At 44.0% G+C, this 16,879-nt stretch overlaps 1 protein-coding gene across 3 annotated transcripts in view; it reads right to left on the bottom strand.

Annotated features, from left to right (window-relative positions):
* Window positions 1-16,879, bottom strand: part of NDUFAF3 (NADH:ubiquinone oxidoreductase complex assembly factor 3) — a 77,908-nt gene that overhangs the window by 20,784 nt on the left and 40,245 nt on the right. Inside the window, exon 1 of one of the 3 annotated variants that reach the window (XM_030206282.1) lies at window positions 5,589-5,698. The exons of the other annotated variants lie outside the window; for them this stretch is intronic. Coding sequence (XP_030062142.1) covers window positions 5,589-5,612 — 24 coding nt within the window. The 5' untranslated portion in view covers window positions 5,613-5,698. Of the gene's footprint in view, window positions 1-5,588; window positions 5,699-16,879 lie in introns of those variants that run through there. 3 annotated transcript variants of the gene reach the window in all.

The following is a 16,879-nucleotide window of genomic DNA, read 5'->3' as shown; positions in this document are numbered from 1 at the left end:
TATCCTTTGTGTCCTGGAGCATAGCCAACTAAAATGCCCCTTTCTGTTGTGGAATCCAGCTTATGCCTTCTTTGCTTTGGTTCATGAGCATATGCTGTACTTCCAAATGTTCTTATGTGTGACAGGTTTGGCTTCCTACCATGCCATGTCTCATGTGGTGTGCGCTCAGCGCCTTTAGTTGGCATTCTGTTTTGTAGGTACACTGCTGTGAGAATGGCTTCCCCCCATAGTCTTTTAGGGAGATTGCTATCTGACAGCATACATCTGGTCATTTCCACAAGTGACCTAAATTTTCTCTCTGCAACAGAATTTTGCTCTGGTGTATAAGCTACTGTTGTGATATGCTGAATGCCTTCTTGTTCTAGAAATGTGCGCATGCTTTGTGAAGTGAACTCACCACCATTGTCGGTCTGAAGAACCTTTGGTTTTCTTTCAAATTTATTGCTCACCATGGCTACGTATTTCTTCAGCATGTCTGTGACTTGACTTTTCTCTTTCAGCAAATAGGCCACACAATATCTAGAGAAATCATCCAAGAATATTAGCACAAATCTGTTATTTCCCAATGATGGGATATTAAACGGTCCACATAAGTCACTGTGTATTAAGTCCAGCACTTTATTACTCCTATTTCCTGTGTATGCAGGAAATGAGGGTCTCACACCTTTTTGAGTAACACAGTCTATGCATTTCTCAATTTTACCAGCATCTGCACTTATCTGAATGCCGGTGGCCAGTTGCTTACTGTAAAGATCCTGGATCACCTTAGAATCACGATGTCCCAGGCGGCGGTGCCAGATTTCCAGACTACATTTTCCATCATTCTTCCTTACTTGCGCCATATGTGAGGCTTCACCTGAAATGTTCAGCTTATAAACATCATTATGCATAAAAGCTTCAGCATACACTTCATCATTTTTAGAGATTGTGCACTTACTGTTTTCAAAATGAATCACAAATCCCTTCTTATCTAATGTAGATACACTAAGCATATTGCAAACTGCTTGGGGAATATACAAGACATCACTTACAGGAATTTCTTTAACTTCATTAGACACTTTGCATTTTAAGAATCCAATACCTTTTGCTTGGATCTTAGCAGTCCCTGCGTTTGCAGTTTTAAGAATACCTTCCTCTGGACACATTTCCTGAAAGAAATCCTTACAATTGGTTAAATGGCATGTGCTCCCTGAATCCAAAATCCAAGTACTTTCATTTGAATTATTATTTACCATAGTCAAAGATTTTTCTGCCATTAGAAAGCCTTTGTGTTTATCTTTGTCCTTCATACATTTCCTGGTTTGAAAATTCTTTAGTTCCATTGGCTTAGGTGAGCTAGAGGGAGTGTTTTGTGTTTCCTTACACCATTTAGATACATGTCCCTCCTTTCCACATGAGTAGCAAATCAGCTTGCCCTTGGGTGGAGTTTTCCCATAGCTCCGCCTTCCTCTGTTCTTTGCCAAGAAATTTGTTTCATTTCTCTCTGACTTGCTTTGAGAACACATCTCCTCAGAATCATTTATTATGCATTCCTGCCTTAGTTTTGATGTTGTCTGTTCAAAAGATTGCCCTTCAATGGCCTCATTTACAGACCTAAAAACATCAAACTTCTTTGATAGTGAGGTAAAAAGAAATGCTCTTTTCAATGCATCACACATGGGAATTCCAGAAAGTTCTAGCTTTTGAAATGAAGACATAAGATGCATAATGTGATCATTACATTTACTTTTATCCCTTAATTTGGTTTCATTCAACTCTGCCAACCAAATTGGTTGCTGCTTTGCATATGTAGTTGCATACATAGTTCTCAGTTTATATAAAATGTCCTTTGGTGTATCTTTTCCCTCCACTAATATGGCTTGTTTCTCTGAGAGAGCTTCCAAAAGCATGCACTTCACATAATAGTTTGCATTGTCCCATTCAGCCATATTTTCAGCTGTTCTGTCTTGATCTAAGCATATATATAATCCTTTTGCTCGAAGGAGACATATGAATCTTAATTCCCATTGCTGATAATTAAACTCAGTTAATTTAGGCACCTTGAGAGAATAGAACAATGGTGAATTTCTTCCCTCAGCCATTTTCTTAGCCTTCTGTCTGCTGTGTGGGGGGAGAGAGAGACAGACTGAATCTTTCCTTTAAAACTTAAGAGAAAAATGTGGCCTTTTTTTCTGCCTGGTAATATTTCTCTTCTTTTTCAATTCCTGGACCCTGGGCCCGTAACCCTTTTGTTGGATTATTTGTAGTAAATAATTAGCAGATTTTAGTACACACAGCTTCAGCTTTAGAAATGTTAATTTCTTTCTTCATCTCTCTCTCATTCACCCCTGAATAATTCACTGCTGAGTCACTTTAAAGTTGAAGTAACAAAACATCTGTTTACTCACAGTTTGTAGTTAGATTATAATCAGACAGGCTTATATATACATATTACTATACATTTGTATTATCAGCTCCTTCCATGTGCTTAGATGGTAATGGATGCTCACACCACCATAGATCCTCTCAGGTTAGGAGAGATCATGAGCTCCATGTGCTCCATGTGCTGCATGTGCTGTGTCTGCCCCCACAGGAAGTTACATAGCTGTGTGACCTCTCTAAGTAATTCACATCAGAGGTCACAGAGTAATCACAGAGAAATAATAGGTGACAGGCAATGCATGTAAAAATACAATAAATTCCAACAATTTCTACCATCTCTTACCTATGTCACCTTCTTTAAACCCTCATACACTCTTTGTAGCCCCTTTTTCCCCTTTCCTCAGCATCCATTCACCTCCTTAAAATATTTTTCTACCCTATCTTTCTTCTACCTTAACCCCAGCATCCATCTCTGTGTCTCTCCGTCTTTACCGTCCCCTGCATATGCCCATGTTCCCCCCACCACCACCCCTTCCCCTGCATATGCCCATGTTTCCCCCCCCCCACCCCCCAACAATATCTGTCCTTCTCCCATCACCAATGCCTTCCTCCCATCCCCTGTATCAAGCCCATCTCCAAGCCCCAGCTCTCACCTGCCCCCTTGTTAGCCCCCAGCTCCCTTAACCAGCATCAGACTGGTCTCATCAGCCCCCTCCTCCTATCTGTCCAGCACCACTAAATCCACTGCAGAGAAGGGAGCACATTCCTTAGCCCAACACACTCTAAATGCCAGCACTGCACAGGAACTGAAAGTAGAGGACGAATATTTCCTGTACCTCGCATGAAACAGAAAATAGATTCTCTCTGATTTTAGCAGTGGGGTGGTGCAGGCAGCCAGAGCAGCTGAGGCGAAGAGAAGAGCTCCCCACTCTATAGCTGATATAGCAGCATCAGACCAAGGAGCTCGTAGAAAGGAGCAGCTGGCACAAATTTTGGTGGAACCAAAAGAGGCTGGTCCACCACAACAATATGAAAATGGTAGCCCATCCCAAAGAGTGACCTTCACCACCACAATGACTATTGAAGACAATGAGTGAGATTTTCCACCCATCCGGAGAATACATTTGGAGAGATCTACATGTTGTGCTTTTTAAATGCTGCAGACACTCTAAGACAATGATTATCAACTTTTTTTCAGTTAAGACACACCAGACGGATGATGCTCATATACGTGACATGCTGGAAATATGACCCCCAGGGACCTTAGGTCTGATAATATAGCTGTTCTTATGAGTTAAATGTAACCATGCTCTGCATCCACAAAAGTCCAACCTCCCCTCCAACAAGTGCAGATCATAACTAGGACATTTCTCCATGGAAGTCACAATTATTCTGATTCTCATGTCATCGGAGTATTAGCAACATAAATCTTTCTACCAGGCACACTGTGAACTGCAAAATCCAAACAAAACATAGATTTAGCAAACATGTCATACAACAGTAGCACTCTTGCTATGATTCAAAAACAGTAAGAACCCTACCTATATTACTCCTGGGGGGATTTGGCACAAATGAAAAATTCTGCAGAAAAGTTTTGGAAATTCTGTGCACAGTATTTTAAATTCTGCATCTTTATTTGAAATTTTTTTTGTGCAGAATTTCTCCAATCATAAGGCCTTACTACTCTCCCAGCTTCTTCCTTCACCAGTAATATCATTCTCCAGGTTCTAGCTTGCCCAGCTCTCTCTCACTCCAACTTAGCTTCAGGTTCCACCCTCCCCACCCTGATTTAGCTTGATCCCTTCCTTTCCCCCAGCTTTCTCTGCCCCCTAGTTCTTTCTGTCCCTTTAGCCCCCAACCCCTCTCTCTCTCTCTCTGTATTCTTTCTCTCCTTGCTTCCTAATTACCACGTTTTCCTCCTGGATAATGTGGCGTAAGGAAGAAACAAGTAGCTGCATATCAGACCACTTACATAGTAACATAGATAATTTTTTTTGTTACATTTGTACCCCACGCTTTCCCACTAATGGCAGGCTCAATGCGGCTTACATGGGGCAATGGAGGGTTAAGTGACTTGCCCAGAGTCACAAGGAGCTGCCTGTGCCTGAAGTGGGAATCGAACTCAGTGCCTCAGTTCCCCAGGACCAAAGTCCACCACCCTAACCACTAGGCCACTATGGTAGATAAAAGACCTGAACGGTCCATCCAGTCTGCCCAACAGGACAAACTCATAACTATATATACTTGATCTTGATTTGTCCTTGACATTTCCAGGGCAAAGACCGTAGAAGTCTGCCTTGTTCTCCAACGTCTGAAATTATCATCGAAGCCCCACTCCAGCTCATTCAAATCTGGCCCACCTCTGAGGAAACAGGAAGTTACATCAGAGAGGCAGGCTGAAGTAAAGAGAAAAGGCTGCTGCCGCTGTCTTTTGAAAAACAAAGGAAGGCAGGTTTGGGGAAGGGAGTTGAGGAAGTAAGGGGGGAGATGCTAGACCATAGCCGTGGGGGAGGGGAGAAGATATTCCAGCCCAGGAAGGAGGGATGCAAGCAGGTAGGCCGGCCAGTGACGGCAAGATGCTGCTCCATGTGAAGTGCCGCCAAGGCCCCCACCTCAGTTGGCCTAATGATAGGGCCACTCCTGGTACAGTCACCACACTTGTGCACTAACAGCGCACACTAATTCACATGCTACCTGCTTCAGCAAATGGGCCCCAAAATTCTAATAAAACTTACATGCACTTAAGTCCAAACCCCAGCTATGCCTGCTTGTCACACATAAACGGGTAAGTGAAATGGCATTAGATGCATCCTATTACCCACATGAGGTTCAGGACATTTCATAACACCTGATTTACACACACACATCTCTGTTCAAGGGACATGAGTTGCTTTTAAAATTACCGCTCTAGGCAAACTTTGAAGGTACAGCAGAAGTTTTAATAATATATATATTATAATTTATTTATTTGTTGCATTTGTACCCCACATTTTCCCACCTATTTGCAGGTGTGGTGTGTGGTGTGTGGTGTGTGGTGTGTGGTGTGTGGTGTGAGAAATTCTTGTAAGCCCTTCTGATTAAATTTAATCTTGAGATCACAAATAAATCCTTAAATATGTGTCCCTGTTGGGGAGTAGGATAGTTGTCTGCAAAAATTCAAGAGCGCAGGGTACTGAAAAGTTATATGAAAGGGGGCCTGGGAGGTGGATGAAGGGTTTGATTCTTACCAGAAGTGATGAGAAGGCTGTCATTCAAATGGAATTTACATATTCTTGGCTCTAGCTTTTTTAGAAGGAAATCTTTGTATGAAAAAATGGTTTGCCTTGAAAATCTGGGGCTTTCCTCTGGCTGACCTCCAATCCCCAACTAAGCTATCTGAGATCCCTAGTCAGCGTAGTTTGTGTTTGTGGCTAACAGCAGCAGGGAACAAAATCCTCTCAGGACTCATCAAGCTTTATATAAGAATAATTAACTATTAGCATGTTATATACAATTATATGAACCAAGTATGTTGAAGATTTTGGTTAATACGTTCTCGTAGGCTTCCATGGCTGGTGTCATGGTTTTCATAGTTTTCTGGGTGATGCTGCATCAAATTTTGCTTGACTAATGTTTCTGCCATTTTGCTATAGCTTTCTTCAGGGTGATACTGTGTGGAGGTCTATGTTCTGATTGGTTGATGCCTGTTCAATCACATTTAAATTCTTGAAGGTGAGTAAAGTCAGGGGTTTCTGTGTAATCAATTTTGAACTCTTAAAAGCGGGAAAAGTTTATCCCTGTCCACGCAAATTAAACTCTTGAAGATAGAAAAAGTAATTGATGTCTGTCTAATCAATTTAAACTTGAAGGCAGGGACAGTATCGATTTTGTTTGGCACTAATTGTATCATGTATGAGTGGTTGCCATTCAGGTCTTTATCTGCCATTATCTGCCATGTTGAGCTTGTGGGAGTGTCTTTTTACTTCTGTTGCTTCTAGACCACTAACAAAAAAGAAGACCATTGGTGGTCCAGAAAGATAGAAGTGGTAGAAATCAAAAACCAATCCCCCCCCAACCTCAGTGGAGACAAAGGTCTCAACCATAAAGCTCAGCAACCACCCATACAATGTAAATTTGGTGCACAAAAAATCAGCACAGAGGATCAATGACTTTTCCTGCCTTCAAGAGTTTAAATGTGATTGTACAGACATCAACCAATCTGGATTGAGAACCAGTACATAAAAATGAGCAAGCAGGCTTACCATACAGCATCACCCTTAAGATGTCTTTTTTTAAGTCATCGCCAGAAGTAATTGTATTGCCTCTCTGTCAACCCTTTTGCCCCCCGCCATTTTTTTTGCTCTCCCTGTAATCACTGTAGTATAATTTGCAATTCACTTGTATATATCAGACAATCTTGGATTTTGCTTTAGCCTGGTGAAAGAAGAAGAAAACTCAAACATTAGCTAGGCTATAAGATGTATGACATTATATATAAGTGTCTAATGAATTGACCTCTCTTTCCATAAATATTTATTGAACGACCACAGGATCAGTGAGACACTGGATAATGTATCTGCCAGTGAGGACCAGTGGCGTAGTTACAGGGGGCCATGGGGACCTGGGCCCCCAAATTGGCTCTAGAGCCCCCGGTTTGGCTGGAGGGGGTCCCCAACCCCTACAAGCTGAAGCGTTTGTCCCGCACTGGCCTCACTGCATTGCCTACTCTACTCTTCTCAGTCGCACCGTGCACACTCATTCTAGTGAAACTGAGTATGCGCGACACTTCACGCATGGAGCGTGCAAGGCGTGACTGAGAACAGGGCAGGCAATGCAAGACCATCCTGGGTCAAATGTCAGCTGGTGGGGGTTGGGGACCCCCCGCCAGCTAAGGTACCTTCATGCGGCGGGGGGGTGGGGGTGGGGCAGAAGCAGTGGTGGGGAGGAAGGCCAAAATGTGCCCCCCATAACATTGGGCTGTGGCCCCCCTCCCTTCAAGGTCTGGCAGATGTAAGGATGGGCGGACACAGTTTCCCCTTAAAATGTTCTGTGACAGTTACACAAAGAGTGCAGTAACATTTATCTATCAGATTGAAGTGACAATCACCTTGATTACATATTTAAATTCTTTATGCAACCTTTTTTTATTTTACTAAGTTCTGTTATAGCCCACCTAGCGCAGGAAAAATGGCGTAAATCAGGACATGCTAACACGCAGTAGTATTTATGTTTTTATTTTTTTGGGAGGGGGCGTGTCAGGGACAAAGAATGAGCGTGGAAGCAGTAACCAGCAGGTGCGCTATTTACCACCAAGCTAACTGGTTAGCGAGTTCGTAACATGGGAGCTACTAGCGCCCCTTCTAAACTGGAGGCAGTAAGTGTCCTGCGCTAATGCTAACAGCACATGGCCAGACATACAACAAGTAGACACCTGCTCTAGAAATTAGCTTAGTGTGCAGGAAAAGGTCCATGTAAAGATGAGCTAAAGCCATTTACTAGTGTAACCTAGTAAAAGAGCCCCCTGTGTTCTTTCCAGAGTAGTGACATAAATTCTACCCAAGCAGCCTGTGTGGTGCAGGGGAGGGCAGATGGCAGGGAAAGACGGAGCTCTTAACAGCTGGTCCTGTATCTCCTGAGATGCTTTCCTCCGACTCTGGGGGTCCTTAATTTGAACTTCTGCCGCTGTTCCAGAGGATATATTATTAGCGTCTTTCATCTACACAGTGAATCTCACTAATCTTATCGAAATCTGACTGTTTCAAAACTTTTATACTTCACACAGATCCACCACAAAATTACAGGACAGATTTTGGAATTGTGCACTGAAATTCTCCCTAATTCAAGAAAACATGAGACAAGACTCTCTGAGGGAGAAGAGATTACAGAGACCAGGCTGTTGCTCTGGATAGGGGTCCTTTTACAAAGTGGCAGTAAGGCCAACACAGGTTTACCAAATATTATTCTGGACAGGGGTGTAGCTAGGTGGGGCCACGGGGGCATGGGCCCCCACAGATTTAGCACTGGCCCCCCTACTTTTGACCCCCCCCCCCCTCCGCTGACCCTCCCCCCGCCACTTTCGATCCCCCCTTCCGCCGCCGCCGACCCTCCCCCGCCAGGTACTTTTGCTAGCGGGGGTCCTGTGTGCAGCATCGTGCAGGACGTGCATGCAGGACGTCAGGAGTCAGGACTGACAGAAACAGATTAGCAAAGGTGCCGGAGACTGGTGCTGAAGACGACTTGGGCTGGCAGGGGTTGGAGACCCCCACCAGCAAAGGTACCTGGCGGCGGCGACTGGGGAAGGTCAGTGGCGGGAGGAGGGGTCAAAAGTGGCAGGGGGGGGCGGGCTAAACTGTGCCCTCCACCCCAGGCTCTGGACTTCCCGCCCTCCGAGGTCCGGCTACGCCCCTGATTCTGGCGCTACCAGTGGCCCAACGCAGGCAGCAGTGGTATGTCCAGTCCTGGTGTGCGCCATTTCCCACGCTAGGGAAGACTGGCCTGTATTTTTTTAGAGTGGTGCTAACTGGGCATCGCTGTGTGCGGCCTGGTTACCATCAGGTTATTTTCTGTCTTTTTTACCTGTTGCAATAAAAAGGGCCTCAGCACGTGGCAAAAATGGCCCCCACCATTAGCACGGGGCCCTTTTTAATGCAGCTTGGTAAAAGGACCCCGGTAGGTCTTTTCTTGCTGTCATTTTCTACATTCCTAGTTTTAAAATGCACATGATAAAAAATATATATTTTCTTAAATTGTATGATTTTAAATAACTTGTTAAAGTGCATAAGGCACTGGAAATTTCCCTGATTAAATTTCATTGACAGTTGAAACCATAACACAACTTTGAGAGGCACAAATGAAAGTTCACCTTTCTAAAATCCAATATAGTCACATGAAATGATGCTGAATGCATTTCTGAGAGACATTGATCGATGTAGTGGTAAGACCCAGAAAAGAACTGCCGCTTTCTTATCAAAGAATCTCACCGGCACTTTGTTTTCTTAAAATAATTTGATAAGGGGTTCTCCGGAGATGCTGACAGCAAAACATCATTGAGAAGACCCATTGCCGCTGTAATTAATCCCAGTGCTATGCTGCATTTCCATATAAAATATTTGGTCTGTGTGCATTTATGGAAAGCACCAGATCACCTGGGAAATTTCGGGGCTTTTTCTGTCTTTGCACGACTTCAACCGTAACGCTGCAGGTTGATGAGCCATAATGACTATCTTAGCCCTTGGCATCCTATAATATGTTCCCAGATTATAATCTGGTTAGGGCAGTATTCTCCCTCTTTCAGTCCAAAGAATGTTTCTCGGCTTATCTTCTAGGTCAGCCTGTGAGTTACGATTATCCAAGTATTCCAGGTAAACGATGTGTTTATCATTGATGTGGCAGCACTGAAAATATTTTGAACTATAATTAGTTGCAAAATAACACAAGAAAAATGTGTTTCTGGAACACCATCCGTTTGTCAAGTGGGAATATAGAGGGGAAAAAATACTCGAGGTATGTGCACATTTGGTGAAGAGGGATGAGATTGAGCTGTGTTACAGTACCAGTAAGTGTCAGTATAAACAGAACCTGGGAGGAGACAGCATGCACAATGATATCTTGGTCTGTCTCCTGGAGATGCCCCAGGGAGGCGGACAGCCCTAACTGTAGTGCTAGTTGAGGAGGGAGCTTTGCTCTTTCTTTGTGCTACGGTATAAAGTGACCTGGAATAAGGGGGAGAGGGTAAGTGGCAATAAAACTGGAACATTCAGATGAACACCTGTGGCCTCAAACAACGCTACTCAACAGAGCAAGACAGTCATTATTAATCCTCTCAGATTTCATGCGTTGGCTTCCCAGCCTGCCTTCTTGCAGACCAGGCCCAGCCCTAGTAACCAAACAGCAAATTATAGGGTAACTGAGAATCTGACAAGATTTTTTTTTTATTTTTCTGCCAGTTGGTGTAATTTAAGAACAGTTATGTGGTTGATTTTCCTTCAGACCTTGATAGGATCATTTATTTTCCAAAAGCCCTGGAGTGTAATTAAGAATTGTTTGAAAACCCCATTTCAGGTTCCCACTAGGAGCTGCAGTTTAGAAGGAGTCTCTCAAAGCTAGGGTGAGGCTTAGCTGTACATATACGAGGATTAATATCTGGCTACCCAACCCCACTGGAGACACGAGGATGTAATGACCATAATCAAAGCCTGGCGAGAGGGGGGGGGGGAGATAAACCTCCTGTTAAAAATTAAAAGGGAATTTTCCTTTCATATGTATATCAGAACAATCCTTTGTGACATAAACCCAGAACAACATTAACACATGGACATGTGTCTCCTTCACTTATGATATAGCTGTAGGGAGAGGTTGAATCAGGCCATGTTTCACTCTTCCTATGCAGTGGTTTGTAGGCCCAGTTTCTTAACATGAACTACAAATCTATGCATGTAATGAGAGGGAAAACCCGAGCCAAAGGGAGAACGAACCAGAACATAGAATAATAGAAACAGAGAAAAATGAAGGCTAGGGAGCAAAGAAGCATCAAAGACGGAAAACCAGAGCCAGAGGGGAGGACCACAGCCTGAGAGAGACAGAAACACGGCAAAGAGGGAAAAGAGCCAGGGAGAAGAGGAGTGCCGATGTTGCTAAACCTCCCTTTTAGGAGAGCATCTTCCTTTTACCCCTCACCCATCTTTTCCTAACACTGAGCTTCCTTTACATTTCAGTGAAGGGTACTGGTTTTGATGGACCTTTGGTGACACCCAACATGGCACAGTTCACGTTCTTATGAATCTGCACTGGGAGTAGGTTACATCCCATAACACACCTAAGCAGGGCAGACAAGGACAAAGCATTTAACCTTGGAGTCGCAGTCAGGACTGCCCTAGCTGAGGTACTAAATATTTTGGAGCCAACATTTATACCCAGCAGTGATCATGTTTTCCTCAATGCTGACCACACCATCATACAGACAGGTGATAATGTTGTATATACGTAGAGTGCAGTAAGCATCAGCAGCTATCCCTATAGCGGTGATATCCATATAGCTATGCAGATGACATTAGAACTGTTTAGCTGTACGGATAAAGGCTGAATATCAGCATTATCCCCGGGATTCTATATAGTGCGCCTAGCGTTCCACGCCGGAATCCAAGTGTATTCTATAATAATGTGCGTAACTTAATTGGCTTAACAAGCTAACCTGTGTTGTTAACAGCACTTAAATAATGAGCACTAATTGGCAATAATTAGAATTTACACGTAGAACTTGCTAAGCGTATCCTGTAAAGAACTGTGCCTAAATTCTAATGTGTGCGGGCTAAAAGGGGCATGGCTATGGGCAGGGAAACAGGTGTTCCAACATTTACACACACTGTTATAGAATATGGTTGGACGCGCTAGGAGGGGGGAGGGAATGAAGAGGAGGGCTGTCGTTTGGGAGCTGAGAGCGGGACAGAGGGAGAGCTGCCTGCAGCGTTGCGCCGTCCCTGCGTTTGGGGGGGCAATGCCCTCCTCGCCCCCCCCTCCCAAATTACACCCATGCTTAAGGAATAGAAATCCACGGGAGACGTATGTATTAGGCGGTGCGAGTCTGATATGTATAGGCAGGGAGAGGGATCTTGGGGTGATAGTATCTGAGGATCTGAAGGCGAAGAAACAGTGTGACAAGGCGGTGGCCATAGCTAGAAGGTTGCTAGGCTGTATAGAAAGAGGTGTGACCAGCAGAAGAAAGAAGGTGTTGATGCCCCTGTACAAGACATATGAGGAGAGACTTGCTGACCTGAACATGTATACCCTGGAGGAAAGGAGAAACAGGGGTGATATGATACAGACATTCAAATATTTGAAAGGTATTAATCCGCAAATGAACCTTTTCCGGAGACAGGAAGGCTGTAGAACTAGAGGACATGAAATGAGGTTGAAGGGAGGCAGACTCAAGAAAAATGTCAGGAAGTATTTTTTTCACGGAGAGAGTAGTGGATACTTGGAATGCTCTCCCGAAGGAGGTGGTGGAGATGAAAACGGTAACGGAATTCAAAAAAGCGTGGGATAAACATAAAGGAATCCTGTTCAGAAGAAATGGATCCTCAGAAGCTTAGCAGAGATTGGGTGGCAGCACCGGTGGTTAGGAGGCAGGGCAAGTGCTGGCCAGACTTCTACAGTCTGTACCCTGAAAATGGCAGATACACATCAAGGCCACATATACATATAAAGTAGCACATATGAGTTTATTTTGTTGGGCAGACTGGATGGACTGCACAGGTCTTTTTCTACCGTCACTTACTATGTTACTATCCAGCTGATTTTCGAAAGAGATCACCGGCCATCTTCAGACACAAATCAGGAGATGGGCGGCAATCTCCTGAATCCGGCCAAATCGGCGGCTTCAACTGCGTTCCATCACGGGGCCGACGAAAGTTCAAGGGGGCACATCGGCATGGTAGCGAAGGCGGGACGGGGGCGGAACTGGGGTGTGTGTTCAGATGGGCAGCTTCGCCCAATAATGGAAAAAAGAAAGCCGGCCTTCACAAGAATTTGGTCCGCTTTATTTGGACCCTTTTTTTTCAGGTCCAATTCACAAAAAACTGCCCAAACTGACCAGTTGACCAACGGAGGGAATCGGGGATCACCTCCCCTGACTCCCCCAGTGGTCACTAACCCCCTCCAAACCCTCAAAAATACAACTTTAAAAACTTTTTTTCCAGCCTCTAATGTCATACTTGGGTCCATCGCAGCAGTATACAGGTCCCTGGAGAAGTTGTGGTGGGTGCAGTGGACTTCAGGCAGGCGGACCCAGGCCCACCTCCCCCCTACCTGTTACACTTGTGGTGGAAAATGGGAGCCCTCCAAAACCCACTGTACCCACATGTACAGTGGGGGAAATAAGTATTTGATCCCTTGCTGATTTTGTAAGTTTGCCCACTGACAAAGACATGAGCAGCCCATAATTGAAGGGTAGGTTATTGGTAACAGTGAGAGATAGCACATCACAAATTAAATCCGGAAAATCACATTGTGGAAAGTATATGAATTTATTTGCATTCTGCAGAGGGAAATAAGTATTTGATCCCCCACCAACCAGTAAGAGATCTGGCCCCTACAGACCAGGTAGATGCTCCAAATCAACTCGTTACCTGCATGACAGACAGCTGTCGGCAATGGTCACCTGTATGAAAGACACCTGTCCACAGACTCAGTGAATCAGTCAGACTCTAACCTCTACAAAATGGCCAAGAGCAAGGAGCTGTCTAAGGATGTCAGGGACAAGATCATACACCTGCACAAGGCTGGAATGGGCTACAAAACCATCAGTAAGACGCTGGGCGAGAAGGAGACAACTGTTGGTGCCATAGTAAGAAAATGGAAGAAGTACAAAATGACTGTCAATCGACAAAGATCTGGGGCTCCACGCAAAATCTCACCTCGTGGGGTATCCTTGATCATGAGGAAGGTTAGAAATCAGCCTACAACTACAAGGGGGGAACTTGTCAATGATCTCAAGGCAGCTGGGACCACTGTCACCACGAAAACCATTGGTAACACATTACGACATAACGGATTGCATCCTGCAGTGCCCGCAAGGTCCCCCTGCTCCGGAAGGCACATGTGACGGCCTGTCTGAAGTTTGCCAGTGAACACCTGGATGATGCCGAGAGTGATTGGGAGAAGGTGCTGTGGTCAGATGAGACAAAAATTGAGCTCTTTGGCATGAACTCAACTCGCCGTGTTTGGAGGAAGAGAAATGCTGCCTATGACCCAAAGAACACCGTCCCCACTGTCAAGCATGGAGGTGGAAATGTTATGTTTTGGGGGTGTTTCTCTGCTAAGGGCACAGGACTACTTCACCGCATCAATGGGAGAATGGATGGGGCCATGTACCGTACAATTCTGAGTGACAACCTCCTTCCCTCCGCCAGGGCCTTAAAATGGGTCATGGCTGGGTCTTCCAGCACGACAATGACCCAAAACATACAGCCAAGGCAACAAAGGAGTGGCTCAGGAAGAAGCACATTAGGGTCATGGAGTGGCCTAGCCAGTCACCAGACCTTAATCCCATTGAAAACTTATGGAGGGAGCTGAAGATGTGAGTTGCCAAGCGACAGCCCAGAACTCTTAATGATTTAGAGATGATCTGCAAAGAGGAGTGGACCAAAATTCCTCCTGACATGTGTGCAAACCTCATCATCAACTACAGAAGACGTCTGACCGCTGTGCTTGCCAACAAGGGTTTTGCCACCAAGTATTAGGTCTTGTTTGCCAGAGGGATCAAATACTTATTTCCCTCTGCAGAATGCAAATAAATTCATATACTTTCCACAATGTGATTTTCCGGATTTAATTTGTGATGTGCTATCTCTCACTGTTACCAATAACCTACCCTTCAATTATGGGCTGCTCATGTCTTTGTCAGTGGGCAAACTTACAAAATCAGCAAGGGATCAAATACTTATTTCCCCCACTGTAAGTGCCCCCCCCCTTCACCTTTTAGGGCTATGGTAGTGGTGTATAGTTGTCGGGAGTGGGTTTTTGGGGGGGGGGGGGGTTGGGGGCTCAGCACCCAAGGTAAGGGAGCTATGCACTTGGGAGCTATTTTTTTTTTCAACTTTTTAGAAGTGCCCCCTAGGGTGCCCTGGCATGTGAGGGGGACCAGTGCACTACGAATCCTGGCCCCTCCCACGACCAAATGCCTTGGATTTGGCCGGATTTGAGATCACCGGCTTCGGTTTCCATTATGGGCAAAAACCGATGCTGGCCATCTCAAACCCAGCCATCTCTGACATTTGGGCGGCCCCAACCGTATTATCAAAAAAAAAAAAGATGGCCAGCCATCTTTTTAGAAAATACAGTTGGCTCCGCCCCTTCGTGGCACCGACCTCGGAGATGGCCGGCGCCATTTGATTATCCCCCTCCACATGTTACTATAGCCCTCTGTGCCTAAATCTACAAGCATGGATTTACGCCACATTTTTGTTGGAGAAATGGAAGCTCATAGTTTCTAAGACTTAGATGTTTTTAACATAGTAACATGGTAAATGACGGCAGATAAAGACCTGTACGGTCCATCCAGTCTGTCCAACAATATAAACTAATTTTACATGGTATGCTATACTTTATACCTGAGTTTGATTTGTCCTTGCCATTCTCAGAGCACAGACCATAGAAGTCTGCCCAGCACAGTTCTTGTACTAAAAGTTCTGAAGATTCTGGAATCCTAAAGAGTTACAAGATTCCAGAATCCCAATTAATAGCAACATTCCATGTAGAACCCCAAAGAGTAACATAGTAAGTGACGGCAGATAAAGACCTGTACGGTCCATCCTGACTGCCCAACAAAATAAACCCATTGCACATGGTATGCGATGCTTTATATGTATAACCGAGTTTGATTTGTCCTTGCTTTTCTCAAGGTACAGACCGTAGAAGTCTGCCCAGCACTGTTTTTGTACTAAAAGTTCTGAAGATTCTGGAATCCTAAAGAGTTACAAGATTCTGGAATTCCAATTAGTAGCATCATTCCATGTAGAACCCCAAAGAGTAACATAGTAAATGACTGCTGATAAAGACCTGTACGGTCCATCCAGTCTGTCCAACAAGATAAACTAATTTTACATGGTATGTTATACTTTATACCTGAGTTTGATTTGTCCTTGCCATTCTCAGGGCACAGACTGTAGAAGTATGCCCAGCACAGTTCTTGTACTAAACGTTCTGAAGATTCTGGAATCTTAAAGAGTTACAAGATTCTGGAATCCCAATTAGTAGCAACATTCCATGTAGAACCCTAAAGAGTAACATAGTAAACATAATAAATGACGGCAGATAGAGACCTGAATGGTCCATCCAGTCTGCCCAACAAGATAAACTCATTTTACATGGTATGTGATACTTTATATATATATATATATATATATATATATATATATATACACACACACACAAAGCTAAGGGCCCTGTTTACTAAGCAGCGTTATAGGCGCGTTAACGTTTTTAACGCACGTTAACCATGTACATGCCTACAATATCCCTATAGGTGTCTACATGGTTAGCATGCGTGCTAAGTGTAGGTGCGCTAAAAACACTAACGCACCTTAGTAAGCAGGGCACTAAGTATTTTCTACTAAAGAACCTAATGTTGATCATTGAGAAGTACCTTAAAAGAAATAATTGAGTGAAGGAAATGACATAAAAGGACCGATGACAATTTGAAGCATTGTATTGGCAGTATTATCTGCAGTTTGGAAGAATACGGATTCTGATGGTCCACAAAAAGATGGGGGGGTTTTTCATGACAGGTTGTTATAATTTATTTTAATGGATTGATAATTGATATTTTGCTGGGAAGATTATTATTGTGAGTTGAAAACAAAATTGTCAGCCGGTAAACTTACAAATCCTTTTGAATAATTGTGTCCTTTCGTCATCTGTATATTTATGTGGTACATGGCATAAGACAGTGTGCCTATACCTGCCGACTTATGCTAAAGCTTTATTCTATAAACATAAGACTTTTGTTTAGTACTTATGTATATAGAATAAAAGCTTAGTAAGC

This window comes from Microcaecilia unicolor, chromosome 6, assembly GCF_901765095.1.
Source record: "Microcaecilia unicolor chromosome 6, aMicUni1.1, whole genome shotgun sequence".
Taxonomy (NCBI): Eukaryota; Metazoa; Chordata; class Amphibia; order Gymnophiona; family Siphonopidae; genus Microcaecilia; species Microcaecilia unicolor.
This window is presented reverse-complemented; position numbering and strand designations above follow the sequence as displayed.